Consider the following 15447-nt stretch of genomic DNA (forward strand, 5'->3'; position numbering starts at 1 on the left):
TCTCTACAGTTACTGCTTTTATGCTTCCGCACTTCCAGAATATCAAGATATATATTGCGTACTTCTTCCGATTTTGACTCTGCGAACCCGCTTTGACGCTCGTCAACTCCCTGATTAGGATCGTCCCCGAGATTGCTCCGTAAGAAAGTTTAGAGTAAATTCACCCCATACCTCTTCTTTAAAAAGAGTGGACTACCCTCGTCTCCATTTTTTAATCTCTCTTAGCGTGGTTCATTTTGATAATTTCTTCACTTGGCGAGGAGAACTTCAATTTGTGTTGTCCGACGTCACCATGAACACCAAAACGTTTAAGCAGGGGCTTGACGGACTGGATGAGGAGACGATTGAGCGTTTTCTCGACGTGCTTCAAGATTACTCCTACGAAAGGCTAAGAAAGCAGCTTATTAAATGGCTGTGAATGAGTTAAATGGCTTAACTAAATCACTTACTGGTAGAGCTACTGCTTGGTGCTCGTCCGTCAAGCTAACTGCTGGGCGAGATGAAGAAAATAGGTGGTATGACTGTAGAGACCGTTGGCCGCCGCGGCCGATTAAATCCATGATGTCTACTGCCGACCCCTGGTTTTCGCAATACCATCAACCTCAATTCAAGTGGTCCAGCTGTTGATCATAGTATCTCAAGCAGGCCTGTGACCGTTAGGAACTTTAGTATGTTCCCCACTTCCAGAAGTTCCAGCTTTGCATCTGGTATTAAGTGTTCTCCCAGATGTATCGACCTACTTTGCACAAGTGCCGGACACTGTCCCAGGACGTGCATAGAGGTTTCGTCCTCCTCCTCACAGAACCTGCAGGCAATGTCCGACAATGACCAGTGAGAATTCCCACTATGATTCGAAGGTTCTTTTTGGTGAGGTTTAAGCAATCCTTTGTGCGCATGGGTTCGTATCCTCCAATAAGCACCCTGGACTGCTCCATCCCTGATAGGCCCGCCCAATATAGTTCCCTCAACCGTTTCTCTTCGTTTCTTAGATTCATAGCCATGAAACCGTTTCCGATTCCACAGAAGGGTTCTGGCCCGTGTAAAGGCATCCCTGCTCCCTTCTTGGCTAGTTCATCCGCTGCCTCATTGCCTTCCAGCCCAACATGGCCTGGAACCCAAAGTATCCAGACCTTGTTGGACGAGCCGAGTGTATTCAGTCTCTCAAGCCATTCCCATACCAGTTTAGAGTTCACCTGGTTGGACTTAAGTGCCTTGATCGCTGCTTGGCTATCGGTGAGAATAGCTATGTTCTGCCCCCTGTAGTTCCTTTGCAGATTAAAGGAGGCACATTTGTCTATGGCGTAAATTTCCGCCTAGAATATGCTAGTGTACCTGCCCATTGGCTCAAAGTACATTTTGCTTGGACCAATGACACCGGCACCTGCTCCCTCTGCTGTGAGGGATCCGTCAGTGTACCAAGTAATCAGTTGCTGGTTTAAGCCGTATGTCGTTTCTTAGTTAGCAGGGAGGGTTGCGTTCGGGAATTATGACTAGGTCACTGTCTACCTCCCCATTCCGAAGAGGGGCGCTGATACGTCCAGGTACCACCGAACGTTCAGCGAAAATGCCTCTAAATGTACCAGTCCTTGCATCTTTTCCCCAAAGAACAAAACTTGGTCAGGTAACAGCTATCCGAGATGCAGTACCATGACACTTAACCAATCCGGTTTATGACTATAGGTAAGTAGATATGGGTTTCGCCTTCAACAAATGTTACTTTGCCGCTTCATTACAAAGGATATCAAAACTGCAAACTTTAACCCCGACTTCCTGTGCCACTATAGATTGCTAGTGGATATACACAATAGATTGACAACCTCTTAACGTAAGATCAGGAAGAATCTCAACATGCACTTCTAACACTCGTTCCATCGTTTTTGAAGACATTGCCACTTCACGTATTCCCTCACTTCTTCAAAAATACCGTTACATTATTGCCGAGCATGAACCAATTAAGTATTATGTTCCGCACCATCCCAACACTGCTGGCTCGTCTATCTTTCTAAGGTGCGTCCATAGCCAGCGCAGTTGCACAGACAGAGTGCGAAGAACTTCTTAAGAACGGTATTTACAGACCTGTTGGTCTTTGCCAGTTTACATGATCACTAAACTCAATGCACTTTCTCGACCTTGGGCCAAGACCAAGAACCAAGTCATATCACCAAACTCACACCTTTTGTATCCTTCTTGTTCGCAAGAATGAATTTTGAATTATAATATTATTTACGCAAATCTTTCAGTGATTCATCTACTCTGAATTACGAAGTCTATACTTCTGCTTTGCATATTTGAGTGAGGTTCTAGTTGCATCCTTCTCTAGATCTGAACATTTAGAGCACCTCGAGTGCATTTTCCAATGTCTACTTGAGGTAGGTCTAGCACTTATTGGTGAGAAATATAAGTTATTACAACCGCAGTTGAGATTCCTCGGCCACGTAATAACCTCTGAAGGCAGCAAACCGAACCCTGTCAAAGTGCAAGGACCTGTGAAGATTCTTGTGCATGTTAAACTCCCTCCTGATTCCCAGAGGTTATCCAGGCAATTGAAACCGTCAAGCGACAGCTGATGGAAGCTACACTTGTGGGAAAATTGTCGTATTCGTCAATGGCTTAGATACCGCTACGGGTTTCACATCGTTTCACCGAAAGGTGAACCAAATCTGATATCCATTGATCCTTTGTTTTAAAGGTTCTTTCTAGGGTGACCCCATATGGAGTTCCTTTAGATGGTGACGCTTGAATTTGCTTTACTAGATCTTCAGACACGCGCTTTCACGGCTGTTCAATTACTGGTCACAGCTGACAACTTCAAATGGGAGGTTTTAAAAGAAGTCAGTTAATTTTGCCTTCGCTTCTGTGGATTATTCTTCACAATTCAGTATTACATGGAATGGAACTGTAATGTTGATATCACATTTTCCATATGGAAAATGGCTTCGGACCTCCTTTTCTTCCTCTTCGTCATTTGAAGATATTCTTACTGTTTATCAGTTCCAGTTCACTGTTATGGGTACTTCTTCCCTCAGGGGTTATCCGCGATCCTTATTGGGTCCCTTACGATCCGTCGCTTGGGTCTCCAGGGTGTCCAAGCAAGTAGTGCTAGCGACAAGACATCAGGATTTGTAAATAAAAAAGAAGTACTGACGTGAATGCGGTATCCAGGACGAAGACGCAATCCAGGCAGTATCACACATTGCTGTTGTTGCGAAAATCGGCACAGTGGAAAATACTGAAACTGAGTAGATGGCTTCGAATGTAAGCCGAGTGGGAGCGCAGTCGACTGTTTTTGCGAATACCGAAGAGGAAATACGCGGCAGTTGTGAGGCACATTTGGTTTTCAACTTCCCTCCAAAAGCAGCAGCAAAGGTGACACCTTTGCTGATAGAACTGGAGGAACTTCTTGATCATATTTCGTACTACAGGCGAACATGGAGAGCTGATGATGCGCGAAAGTAGCAGCAATCGGGCCCCCGTAGAGGGCATTGCAAGCGACAAACGGAACGAAGTGCGAACTGGGGAAACAACAAAAAGAGGAAAGGCATTTGAAGGGGAATCCACCCAGGGTTCAAAACAAGAAGACGAAGCAGAGCAAGAGGCAATTACGTCGTCAGAAAAATCTCTGCTTAAAATTAAGGCGAATACGAATAGTGGAGCACTAGAAGAGATCTAAAGGCCAGCTCTGCCTATTAAGCCGAACGACGGCAAGACCTTTGTGGAAATCCGCAGCGAAATGCGTTTTAGAATCAAGCCTAGAGATAGCGGAGCAGAAGTATCTTCCATGCAGAAAAGTAAGGTTGGTGGAACCCTCATCGAATTAGGTCTGAAGACAAAAAATAAATGTGCATTTTGTGAAGTAGGGAAGGAGATACTGGGAGAGAAAGCTTTGATTTCTAGCTTAGAACCCGCGGGCTTACACAAAACTCGAGACCTTAACTGCCTCACAAGAAACAACGAAGAAGAAGAGGCCATCAGCCGCGACTTTCCGAAAATATCCAATTTCAAATTTTCATCGAATGTTATAGATATTTAGAGCATAGGTAGAGGTTTGCAACCTGCCAGGGGCCTAACAGGAGGGCAAAATGCCGCAGATGGATGCCGAGAGATATATAAAGCGAATACCTACGACGAAAGGGAGGGATGCGCCTTATGCAGGAATCGTAACATGTCTGATGAGCGCGTTGTGAACGGAACTGGAAAGAGCAAGGATGCGGTTAGCACGATCCGCATCCTATAGATCAATATGGACCGGAGTGCAACCGTTCATGAATTGCTAGCGCAGTTCAGTACGGAGATAAAAGCTGACCTAGTGTTCATCATTGAACAGTACCGAAAAAAGGACCCAGCTCATGGCATCCCGATGTAACGTATCATAACACCCACTTTAGGGTTCTTGCCCAAGGCCCAGGGATGGTTTTGTCCAGATTCGGTCGGGGTAACGTTTTCCGGTCTTTATCTAACACCGAATGAGACGTTGCTGGACTTGGGGCGTAGAGGTGGATACCGGAAATTGCAGAGCTCCGGAAAGAGTGTCACAAACTCCGCCGATTATCACAGCGTTTAAACGGCCAGGAAGAGGCGTGTACCACAATGACAGAGTATAGATCAGCGAAAAGGAGACTCCGCAGCGTAACGAACAGAAGCTAGGCTCTTTGCTGGCAGGACCTGGCCGACAAGGTTAATGGAGAACCCATGTGGACTCGGTTACCGGTAACGCGAAAAATCAAGACTCTGACGAAATCCAGTTCACTTAACGCCAGGTAGATGAACCGCATTGTACGGGCACTATTAGCTGCGCATCCCGCACGGGTTGATTACAATAACGTGGATAGCGTCGAGGGCTGCCCACTTTTCTTTATAAAAAATTGGAAGGGGTAGTCCTCTCTATGAAAAACAAGAAGGCGCCCGGAACCGATGTTATCCCAGCAGAGGTATACAAACGGTGTCCCAACATCAGCTAGACACACTGCTTGGCGCATTGAACGTGTGCCTGAAAGAGGGCATTTTTCCTTCCCTTTGAAAGATACGGGGCTAGCGTCGATCAGCAAAGGGACCCTGAGTTGTCGTCTGTAAACCAATCACTTTGACACTGCCGGAAAAGTGCTCGAGGAGCTCATCAGAGGTGGGCTCGCTAAAGTGATACTTGCTGCCGGAGACTTATCCTCTCGGATTACGGTTTTAGAGAAAAGAGATCCACAGCGGACGCTAATACACAGCGGTGGAGCCGAATTACGGGCTGGATCTTCCTCGAAGTAATAGTTCTCTTCCTTCTCTCCTTTCCCGAAGTTGAAAGGAATTTTTTGGTTTGAACAGTCCTTAAGGTGGCACAGCTCGGGGGCTAGACCGAAATAATGTGACAAACGATTCCAAGCTTGCTCCCTGAAGATGGGGGGGTGCTTAGGCGGTAGGCTGGCGGCGGTACTCCAACACTCTGTGGGTAAGTTCATTCACCTGTCCTATCCGTCAAAAAAATTATGGGTTTCGGTGGTTAGTCCCGACGTAATTGGAGGTGGAGATCTCGCAGCTAAAGGCAGATCACTGCTAATCAGGTATGGTTCAACTGAATCTACATATCCAAGTTAATGATAACGGAGCATGTAGCATTCTTTGATACTTCCCAGGATTTGAACGGGACGGAGGTGTTCATGAAATTAACCTGAAAATTAGTTGGCAATATTTGACATTACATTGCAAACGGAAACCCAGAGTTAACAATGTAAATCGTATTTCAAATCATGCTTCAATATAGTGTGTCACGAAAGTTGGGTTCTATTATTTTCTTTGCGGGTAAGAACAGCTACCAAATCCTAGGTAGCTGTTTGTGGGAACAAATGGGCATTTCCCAGATTTTGTCGAAGATTGCTGTACTATATACCATACAATACTTAAGAGCATATTATCCTTGAACCCTTCCCATTTTGTTGGACCGATTCCCATCTTTCGGAATATCATTTTGAGCTGGATAAATATGCAGCAGTCTCCTTCAGACTGTCGTATACAGAAAAGCGATGAAGCTGATTGTTTTCGGGACCACACGTTGTTATATAAATTGAATCTCTAAACCCGCATTTATCCAAATCTTCAGCGTTTTGCGTCGTATGCCACTGTTACTGCGAAGTTCAATAACACGGAGGCGGGGGCTTTGGTACCTTGTTTAATCTCCGTCGTGGAGTATACTTATATACTCAAATCAATTGATCATAAAGTGGGTTATTACTTTAATTTAGACAATTGAATCTTATTTGATTCTAACAGTAAGACAGATAGAGTGCCCGCTGAAATTTGTGTTTAGGAAACAACAAATCAATATCACGCCGGCCCACATAATGGTTGGAATAGACACTCTTAATGTGTACTCATTCGTTACTTTTTTCATTCTTTGAATTGAGTTTTTTCATTACTACTCCCTGCAATGATACATTTTCATTTCTTTCTATTTCAGGTTGAATAGTACCCACAACAATGGCCTCAGCGCAGCCAGCAGGCCGTTGCCAAAATTAGGCGCTCAATAAGCAATATCTCTCAATATGATTATCTGAGTAAATGGACACATCAGCATTATTTTTACCAAAGAGATAATGGTCTCGATTCAATCAAAACCGGATTAACAAAACCGACAGGCAAGATGATTTCTGCCAGACAACAGAGCAATCACCTGTAATACCAGCAGTTGGAGCAAAAACGGGACAAGCCATTAGGATAACTCGGGACCGCAATTACAGGATAATACCAGCGAACAAGGGAGACAATGCTACGCTTTAACCCCCACTGTGCTCTACTAGATTCAATTCTTCTGCTATATTTCATGACCAGCTCCCTTCCTCTGCCCGCCTACTCCACGTATCTAGGACCAAATCTCATTGACCAACATTGTAATACGAGTAGCTGTAACAAAACATCCCAACATGACACAAGTCTTAACAAAAACGACGTTAACAATCTCCTCCGTCCGCCCAGAATTGTCGATGGCGATAGCGTTCGGGTTAACAGTGTCCGGGCGACCACCGTCAGTGTGCATAACCCTGGAAAGCATTGGATAGTACCCGGTGAACTCAACGTGACGTCACGTAAATTACAGGTGTCGGGTGGTGAAGGTGCTAATAGTGCAAATTACAGTGATATCCTTAGGATTAGAAGGACAAAAAAGCTGGCGGCTACGAAGAAAAGTTTCTCATTAGTTCTTGTAAATCCGTTCAAGGTGAATGAGGTTTTCGAGAAGGAGCGCAGCTGGCAAAGTGAAAGTGTAACACGAAACTCCAAGGGAAGAATTGTTCTTTTAGGGCTGTTCGAATTGAGTACGAGAGCGGGGGTACGCCCCGAGGGGTTGAGCGAGTTGGCCGCTGCTCAAATGGCTGTGCAACATATCAATCAGCAGAAACTGTTGCCTGGATACACTCTTGAGCTTGTAACAAACGACACGGAGGTAAGCTTACCAGGAATAATATATTCGGAATGAAAACAGACATTCCCTACGAACTGACTCAGCATTTTCGTATTTGCTTGTGAAAAGTGTGACTTACAACAACTTTCTCTGGACAAGCCTTTGTTAGTTAGTTTGCAAATTATAAACTTCCTTTCACTTAGTTGGAGAAAACCCTAGGAAAGAGGCAGACAGAGAAACCTGTAGCTAGCAATGGATACAATCTAAGTGGAAAAGTTGAATATGTTAGCGAAACTTTAACTGGGTCCAGATGTTGATGATGATTGCATGAGATCTGCGATTTGTTTCTTCCTTGCATGATCTGATAAATATTCCTTCTATTCCCTTTTGAAGAGCTTCATATAATGACTTATTTGAATTTTTGATGGCGACCGGAAAATTTTGCTCTTCCGTTTGAAAGTTTTCAAGAGTTAAAGCTTCATAGTCGGCTGTTTCACTGCTTACTTCAGGATGAAATGATGTTACACAATAGGTGTCTCTATGGTTCGGAGTATTGGCTGACTAACAAAAACAATGAACGGCGTCTTGCGGTAATGGCGACGAAGATATTGCGTTGGGCTAATGGTGGACTATTTCATGAAAAATGGTAGTCGACAGGTAATATACCTATATGCGATAATGGCGTTGGTAAATGATCCCCCTCATCTGGTGTGGAATCTTAATGAATGAGGTCTATTCGATTCGTAAAGGATGCCTTCTTAGTTGTTGGTGGTTTCTGAGTTCATGTTAGCCCCGCTTTGGAGTTCAGCAACATTTTTTTATACCAATACTGTCATTCCTTTAAATCTGTAGTAGCCTCCAACAACGAAACAACGCTATTATCCAATAGACGTGAAACCTCACGTCTTGGAGTCCTTTAGTGGCATAGTGGATGGTAATAATTGGGGCCCCCTATTTGTCCATCACTCTAAAATAAACTGAAGTAGGATAGGCTAAGCCGAATCTATATATATGTATAATGTACAATAGCCTTGTTTGTGTATCCTATCCATCAAAGGATATCCAACCAGAGTTTCATGTATTTCCCAACATTTCGTCATTCCATTCTATTTTGAATGACTACTTGCTGAAATACAAATTTTTTGAGGTTACTTCTGATAAAATGGTGCATTCGTCTTCCCAGGTAGATGTACCTTGAAAATACATCCTGTCCTGGGTGCTATTACAAACCTTTTGTTTTTGCTTCCTAGGTGAATCCAAAATTAGGTGGTGGGTCTCTCGATAAACGTTATAAGTTGTGATGATTAGCTTAGCTTTATTTCCAAAGATGAAAACCCCCCTTCAGTAGAGTTGATATCAAATCGGTTTGTATTTTTTTTATATGGTCTAACTCGCTGAAATCTGTTAAAACGTCATCAAAATAGAATTGTTCGAAAATTGTTAATTATTAAATTGTTCCCCCATTGGTACCTATTGTAACATATGTGTTGCTAAGAACGGGAGGTAGATTGCGGTTCTTAATCTATAATGGTCGATTCGTTTATTTATGTCGCATAAAATGAACTAGTAGTTTCCGTCATTCTTGCCTACTTCATCTTCATCTTCTAATCCTCGGTCGCTTTAGCAAATTCAGGGGATTATTATTGATCGTTAATCCGGCATGGAGTAAATCATTTATTGAGTTTCCTTTACCTCATTCGTTGTGCAGAAAATAAAAGTAATCTCGAGTTTGTTTCTAACTCTCTGGAACCTTTCTCATGTGACCAAGCTGTAATGTCCGTGGCTTTACAGCGTTCACAGTTCGTTCGCCCTTTCATTCCGTTCAATTCTCTATTTCTCTTCCCAACATCTACTAACTTTAAAATATTAATTTTGAAAATATGATTTTCATTCTCAATTGAATTTGCAAAAATTTCTCACCTTTTAACTTCCCGCGAAACCCTAGACCCCTTTAAATAGTTTCAAGGTTAATACAAATATTTTCTAACATTTCGATAACTATCAATAACAGTTTTTGTTGTTGTTTCTACATCAACCTGATTGTGTTGCATATTGCTAAATGTATTTCTAATGGTAGTTCCTGGCTAAGGTTTTTAATATTTTATGTAAAAGAAACCCTCACTAAAATCGGTGATCAGTCTGTTTGTCCGTTGTCTGTCTGTCGTTTGACACCGTTCATAGAAATGGTTATATTTAGTGATATGAAATTTGGTGGGAAGGTGGAATTAAGACCCATATACATGCGGTGAGTAACATCGTTTTACGATGAATTCAAATGAACCAACTTTGGGAACGCAACCCTAGCTGCTTGGAGCTGTAGTCATTATGTCCAGAATGAGCTCGGCTGGTATTATTGACATAATGAATGGTTGATATTTCCAATACCGAAAATGAAAGTGACACTGCAACACTGTTTCCACTATTATTAACGCTTATGTCAACGATGCCCCTTGTTGAAACAGTTTCTTGGCATCCGACTCCAAAAGGATTTAAGAGTCTCTCTGCCATAAGCCAAGAATTATACTACTGTTTAAAAGGCATGTGTTCGGATAGCTGAGTGGTTAGAGCACAAGGCTGTCGTACAGAAGGTCGCGGTTCAAATCTCGCTGGTGGCAGAGGGATTTGTATCGTGATTTGACGTCGGATACCAGTCGACTCAGCTGTGAATGAGTACCTGAGTCAAATCAGGGTAATAATCTCGGGCGAGCGCAATGCTGACCACATTGTCTCCTACAGTCTACTGTAGTGTACCGTTACGGTCTTGAATGAAGTGCTCTAACACACTTCAAGGCCCTGATCCAATATGGATTGTTGTGCCAACGATTATTATTATTATTATTATTAAAAGGCATGTAAAAGGGTGGCTGTGGCATACATACACTTATCTGCACCCACATAAGCAGTATATGTACCTGCCCATTTTCTTTGCCTTGCTTGTGTATTCTGCTATTGAAAAAATTTCATGAATGCCTTAAATATAGAAACTGGTTTGTAGTCGCTGATGGGTTTCTCTCACTCTGATCACGGCTCTGAACTCCGAATCGTAAACAAAGATCAAAAGGTGATCAAAACTGTTGATTTTCAAATTCTGCACAGTCAGCTAGGACCGGGGGCGTAAAAATGCGATTGCCCCTGAAGTGCTATTTACTCCTAGGAGGCAAGAAAGGTTATAGAAGATGATCTGTATTTTCAGCTAGAAAATTAAATCCTGTCATAGTCATGTCTAGTCTAACCTAGCGAGAAAGATAAAACCTGTGTCTTCTATTGCAGAAACCGAACAAACAATTCAGATTGCCAGATTTTTGTTACCTACGGGGAAATCGGTGGAAGATATGATCTTTACTGCAGCGGAAAGCTTTCACCCACTGTGCACGACGCAGCCAGTCAGAAAAGGTAGTACAGAAACTTTCATAAGGCAGGAACTGGAAACCTGACTGCAGAAAACGGGAGAGAGAGCCTCGCAAGAAGGAAATTTAAGCCATAAATTAGAAGGGAGTACAGTCTTAGAGGGGAGAAGCACTTGAATGAACTTCTTGGAGACAAAGTAACAGCAAGTTAACCCAGCTTACGACTTCTTCTGGTACTTGGTGTTGTCGAAGAGGACATCTGAATCTACAAATTCTTCAGTTAATTTCTGCTCAAAATATTCTCGCCATCTATCCGTTGCGGCTCGTCGGTCGGTAAGCAAAGTACCGTTCTTGTCATTAACGCAACAAAAGTTGTCGATAACCGGTGTCTGTTCGTGTCGGCCTTTGACAAATCGATATAAATCTCTCTCGTTATCTCTAGTGTCTAGTTTACCGTCAAGATCTTTGTAATCAATTACTCGGGTGACAGTGGTCGCTTTCTTTGCTTTCCTATTGGCAACTTGAGAAACTAGTAGTGGCGTTTCTTTTCACGGACCTTTATTTCAGCGTCGTCATTCCAAAGCCAGATACCTCGATTGATTAACCGCTTACTTCGCTTAGAGACCCCGAGGATTGCATAGCCTCACGAATGTGTTGGCACACCCTACATTCGCAATCATAGAATCAGCTGAGGTGATGAAATCAAATAGCTCCTCCCATTAAGGCTATGACATTCATCCTCTCGCTATTAATCGGGTATTTTAAGATGACTGTAGCTAGGTCCGAGGAACAGACTTGTCTCATCGGGGTTGCCTCTATCAATTTTAACATGAGGACACTACCTGTCTGAGGTTCCGTCATAGAAAAAGATGCTAGCTCCATTTAGCGATCCAATATCACAGATTTTGTTAAACCGAATTTCCAAGAAATTCCACCTTCTTTCACAATATCCGTTTTCATTGCCGTCGGCTTGAAGGCTTCCCAGGTTCCCGGTGTCCTGTCTTCGAGGATTCATTTCAACATAGCGATATAAGCTCAGCTTCTTTCAAGTAACCAACATGTCTGTCTTCCACTTTTCTTTATAGAAGCGGAAGAGATAATTCTGGTAGGCAAAATTTGGCCGGTACTTCACTCTCCTTTACGGTTTAAGTTTCCTTCTTGAGCTTTGTGGATCGCGTCTTTAACTTGGTTCAACGATTTTTCGTCATTTGTAATGGTTGGTAATGTCGTGAGGTTATTTCTTCTTTTTTTCTGATAAAATCGCCATTTAATGCGGTCGCCGGGACAGTATGATCCTCACGCTGTTTTATCGGTGGTTTTATTCGAAAGACGGCAATTAACGGTCGATGTTGAGGTGCGATGGGCTCATGGGGAACGACTTTGCAGTAGATGCGCGGGTAAAATGCAGTCGTGTTATGATAATATAGTCGATTTTCGTTTTACTATTCTTACTATAAAATGTAGGAAGATGAGACAATAGTTTAATAAACAATATATTCATAATCGCAAAGTGATGGATGTCCCCAAAATCGACTCTCGCTGCCTTCATTGTGCGCTCCAAAGCCTTCTCCCCTATGGCACTTGTTGGGTCTGCCTTTTCACCCATATGACCATTGAGGTCGCCTGCAATGACGACATAATCATCAGTGAGCACGGTACAAGTTTTTGCACCGACATATTGGGGGTTTAGTTCTTCACTTTTTTCTATGCTAGAATTAAAGGGCTAAATAGATGGAAAGTATTCGCTTCGAACCTGATGCCTGCAGCCTCTACCTCGCCGCAAAAGAAAAGGGATTAGCAACCATGCATGAAAAGTTATTATGGTATTTAATTCGTTTGAAGGTAAGGGAAAAGAGTATGCATAAGTCAAGAAGGCACTACCGAACTGACGAGTTCCGTTTTCCAGAGACCTACGGGACGCTCCCTTGCAAAAGCCCCAAATACAACACGAAAACAGTTTCCACTGATTTTCCCTATCTGGTTCACCAAAACGAAACTGGCTACCGGTAAAGATTATCTTTGGCAAGTTGGAATTGGAATTGGTCCGGAGCTAATGAATGGTACACCACATTCGGGTGCCATTTTTAAGGGTTTGTGTAAACACAAAACCTTATTAAAATCGGTTTACAATCTGTCTGTCTGTCCGTCTGTCTGTCTGTCCGTCACACGCACTTTTCTCGGAGACGGTTATAGCGATTGGCACCAAATTTGGTAGAAAGGTGGGAACTGTGAACGCTCACGCATATAGTGAGTTATATCCTTTTACGTCGAATTTAAGGGGGGGGTCCCCATACATGCAAAACGTGGGTGTACATTTTTTTTTCATCAAATATAGTCATGTGGTGTATCAAATGAAAGATATCGGTTAGCACTTTTCGAAACCGGTCTTAGTTTCGACATTTGTTGAAAAGGTGGGGAGTGCGGGGGGTGGAAATTGGTCATTTTTTTAACGAACCCATTTTCAGAAACTACCAAACCGAAAAATCAGAAAAAAATCAGGGGCTGCCACTATATGGTGCCTAGGCTCCGATATACCCTCCATACCGATACATGTTCAAATAAAGTTAATAATAGTACATTACTATAATTTTTAGTAATTGATAGGAAAACCCCCCTTAAGTTCACCCTAGAATTACAAAATTTTGCAACAATATAGACTACAGTATAGAGCCTGATCCTGCTAAATGTGGTGAAAATCGCACTATTGCTAACAAATTTATACTAGGTTAAAACTGTCGCTTCTCTGCAAATTCAAGACTATGGATGCCAATATCACTTGAAAGTGGAAATTTTCACATAATATATGCATATTTTACGTACTACATGCTAATGGGACAAATGCACACTCAAACTTCTTTATAAAAGAAATACACAAAATCTTTCATATCTGAAGCGTCTAGCTTCCAGTTTCCTGAGTTGTTAATGAATTGGGAAGCTGATTCAGCATAGGCAACCTTGATGATCACTTTAACCATGCTCAGCTTTCCCACCTCATTAAATCTGTCTAAGGATTGTGGTGTGGTTTCTTTGAATGGCCTGTCTGGATGTGAACTGGTCATTAGTTTTCTAAGTGTTGCTAGTGGATGTTGACATCGATTAGTTAGCTGGCTTGTTTAAATAATCTGATGATGAGATGGCAAACAATTCAGAGAATTTTTCTAATGATGTCGCAAACGATTCGTTACGCGTCGAAAACAGGATGTGTTAACCGGTCTTTCTTTAACATCAATTAGAAATACATCATCATCATCTACGGCGCAACAACCGGTATCCGGTCTAGGCGAGCCTTAATAAGGAACTCCAGACATCCCGGTTTTGTGCTGAGGTCTACTGATTCGATATCCCTAAAAGCTATCTAGCGTCCTGACCTATGCCATCGCTCCATCTCAGGCAAAGTCTGCCTCTTTTTTCCTACCATAGATATAGCAATTACAGACTTTCCGGGCAGGATAACCCTTATCCATACGGTTTAAATGACCAGACCGCTGCAACCAATTGAGCCGAATTTTGTCCACAACCCGTTAGGTAGGCTACAAAATCGTCCATCCTCATGAAGCTAGCCAAACGAGAGACGTTTCGAGCGGAGCAATTTTTGTAAGCTGAAATAAGCTCTGTTGGCAGCCGACAACCGTGCGCAGATTTAATCGTCATAACTGTTACGGTTTCGATTTTCAACCCTAGAGAGGAGAAGTTATCCACGGTCTCAAAGTTGCAGTCTCCTATCTTCATTATTCTTGTTTTACCAGTGCGATTTGATTTAGCTTTTGGTACTGACGTTGCCACCATATATTTCGCCTTGCTTTCATTGATGTGTACCCCAAGATTTCTTGCGGCGGATGAAGGCGGTTTGTACGTCTCGGGTCGTTTTTCTCATTATGTTGATAACCTTAGCATAGGATGGTGCCTCTCGCATTTACTTCAACATCACGGATCACTTTTTTCAGGGCCAAGTTAAGAGGACGCATGATAAGGCATCCCCCCACATTCTTGAGCCTGGCTGGCACAGTGTCGTGCAAGTATGCGTCAACAGAGGGTTTTGATGGCTGAAGCTCCATTTGCGAGTAGACTTTTACGCTCAACTTAGCCACTTTCTTCTAGGTTTTGGGGTAGCCCTCCCCTCACGCCGTCTTCGGCCACTCGGGATGGTTGTGTGATCATCCTATTCTCGTAAATTCATTACAGGTTTTCGAATAAATTTCAGAAATATAGTAACATACCATTTTTAACTTTATTAGAACTTACATCGGAACGGGATGTATTTTGAGGCCTAGATTTCTTTGCATTATTTTCTGGTTTTTGTTAGGTAGGCTCCGAGAATGGGATCTATTTCACTTTTTGAAGCTCACATTTTGAGACGTCACTCTCCTATACCCATTATATCAAAAGTAGGACCAGTTTTGAAAAGTAATAATTTAGTTTTATGAGTTCATACATCATACGGCCATAATCTGTGAAAAGGAATTTTACATCCCGTATATGCCAACGGGGGGGGCAGGACAGGCAGGGAAGGACAGCATAGAACATATGAATATTGACGGTAGAAATGAGGGAGTATGAAAATGTCCTTAGTAGGAATCTGTTCTCTGAATATCCTGAGATGACATTATCAAACTAGCTCGACTGGAAAATAGAGCCACAAGTGAGGAAAAGGTGGAGAACTCATTGCCACTATATGAAACAGCTAATATGACCGGTTTAAACTCGAATTCTGCCTTCCTCCCC

At 42.6% G+C, this 15447-nt stretch overlaps 1 protein-coding gene across 3 annotated transcripts in view; it reads left to right on the forward strand.

Annotated features, from left to right (window-relative positions):
- Window positions 1-15447, forward strand: part of LOC119647011 (gamma-aminobutyric acid type B receptor subunit 2) — a 203403-nt gene that overhangs the window by 78401 nt on the left and 109555 nt on the right. For all 3 annotated transcript variants that reach the window (XM_038047748.1, XM_038047750.1, XM_038047749.1), the window contains exon 2: window positions 6440-7420. In XM_038047748.1, the coding sequence (XP_037903676.1) occupies window positions 6746-7420 (675 nt within the window). In that variant the 5' untranslated portion in view covers window positions 6440-6745. The remainder of the gene's footprint in view (window positions 1-6439; window positions 7421-15447) is intronic.

This window comes from Hermetia illucens, chromosome 1, assembly GCF_905115235.1.
Source record: "Hermetia illucens chromosome 1, iHerIll2.2.curated.20191125, whole genome shotgun sequence".
NCBI lineage: Eukaryota > Metazoa > Arthropoda > Insecta > Diptera > Stratiomyidae > Hermetia > Hermetia illucens.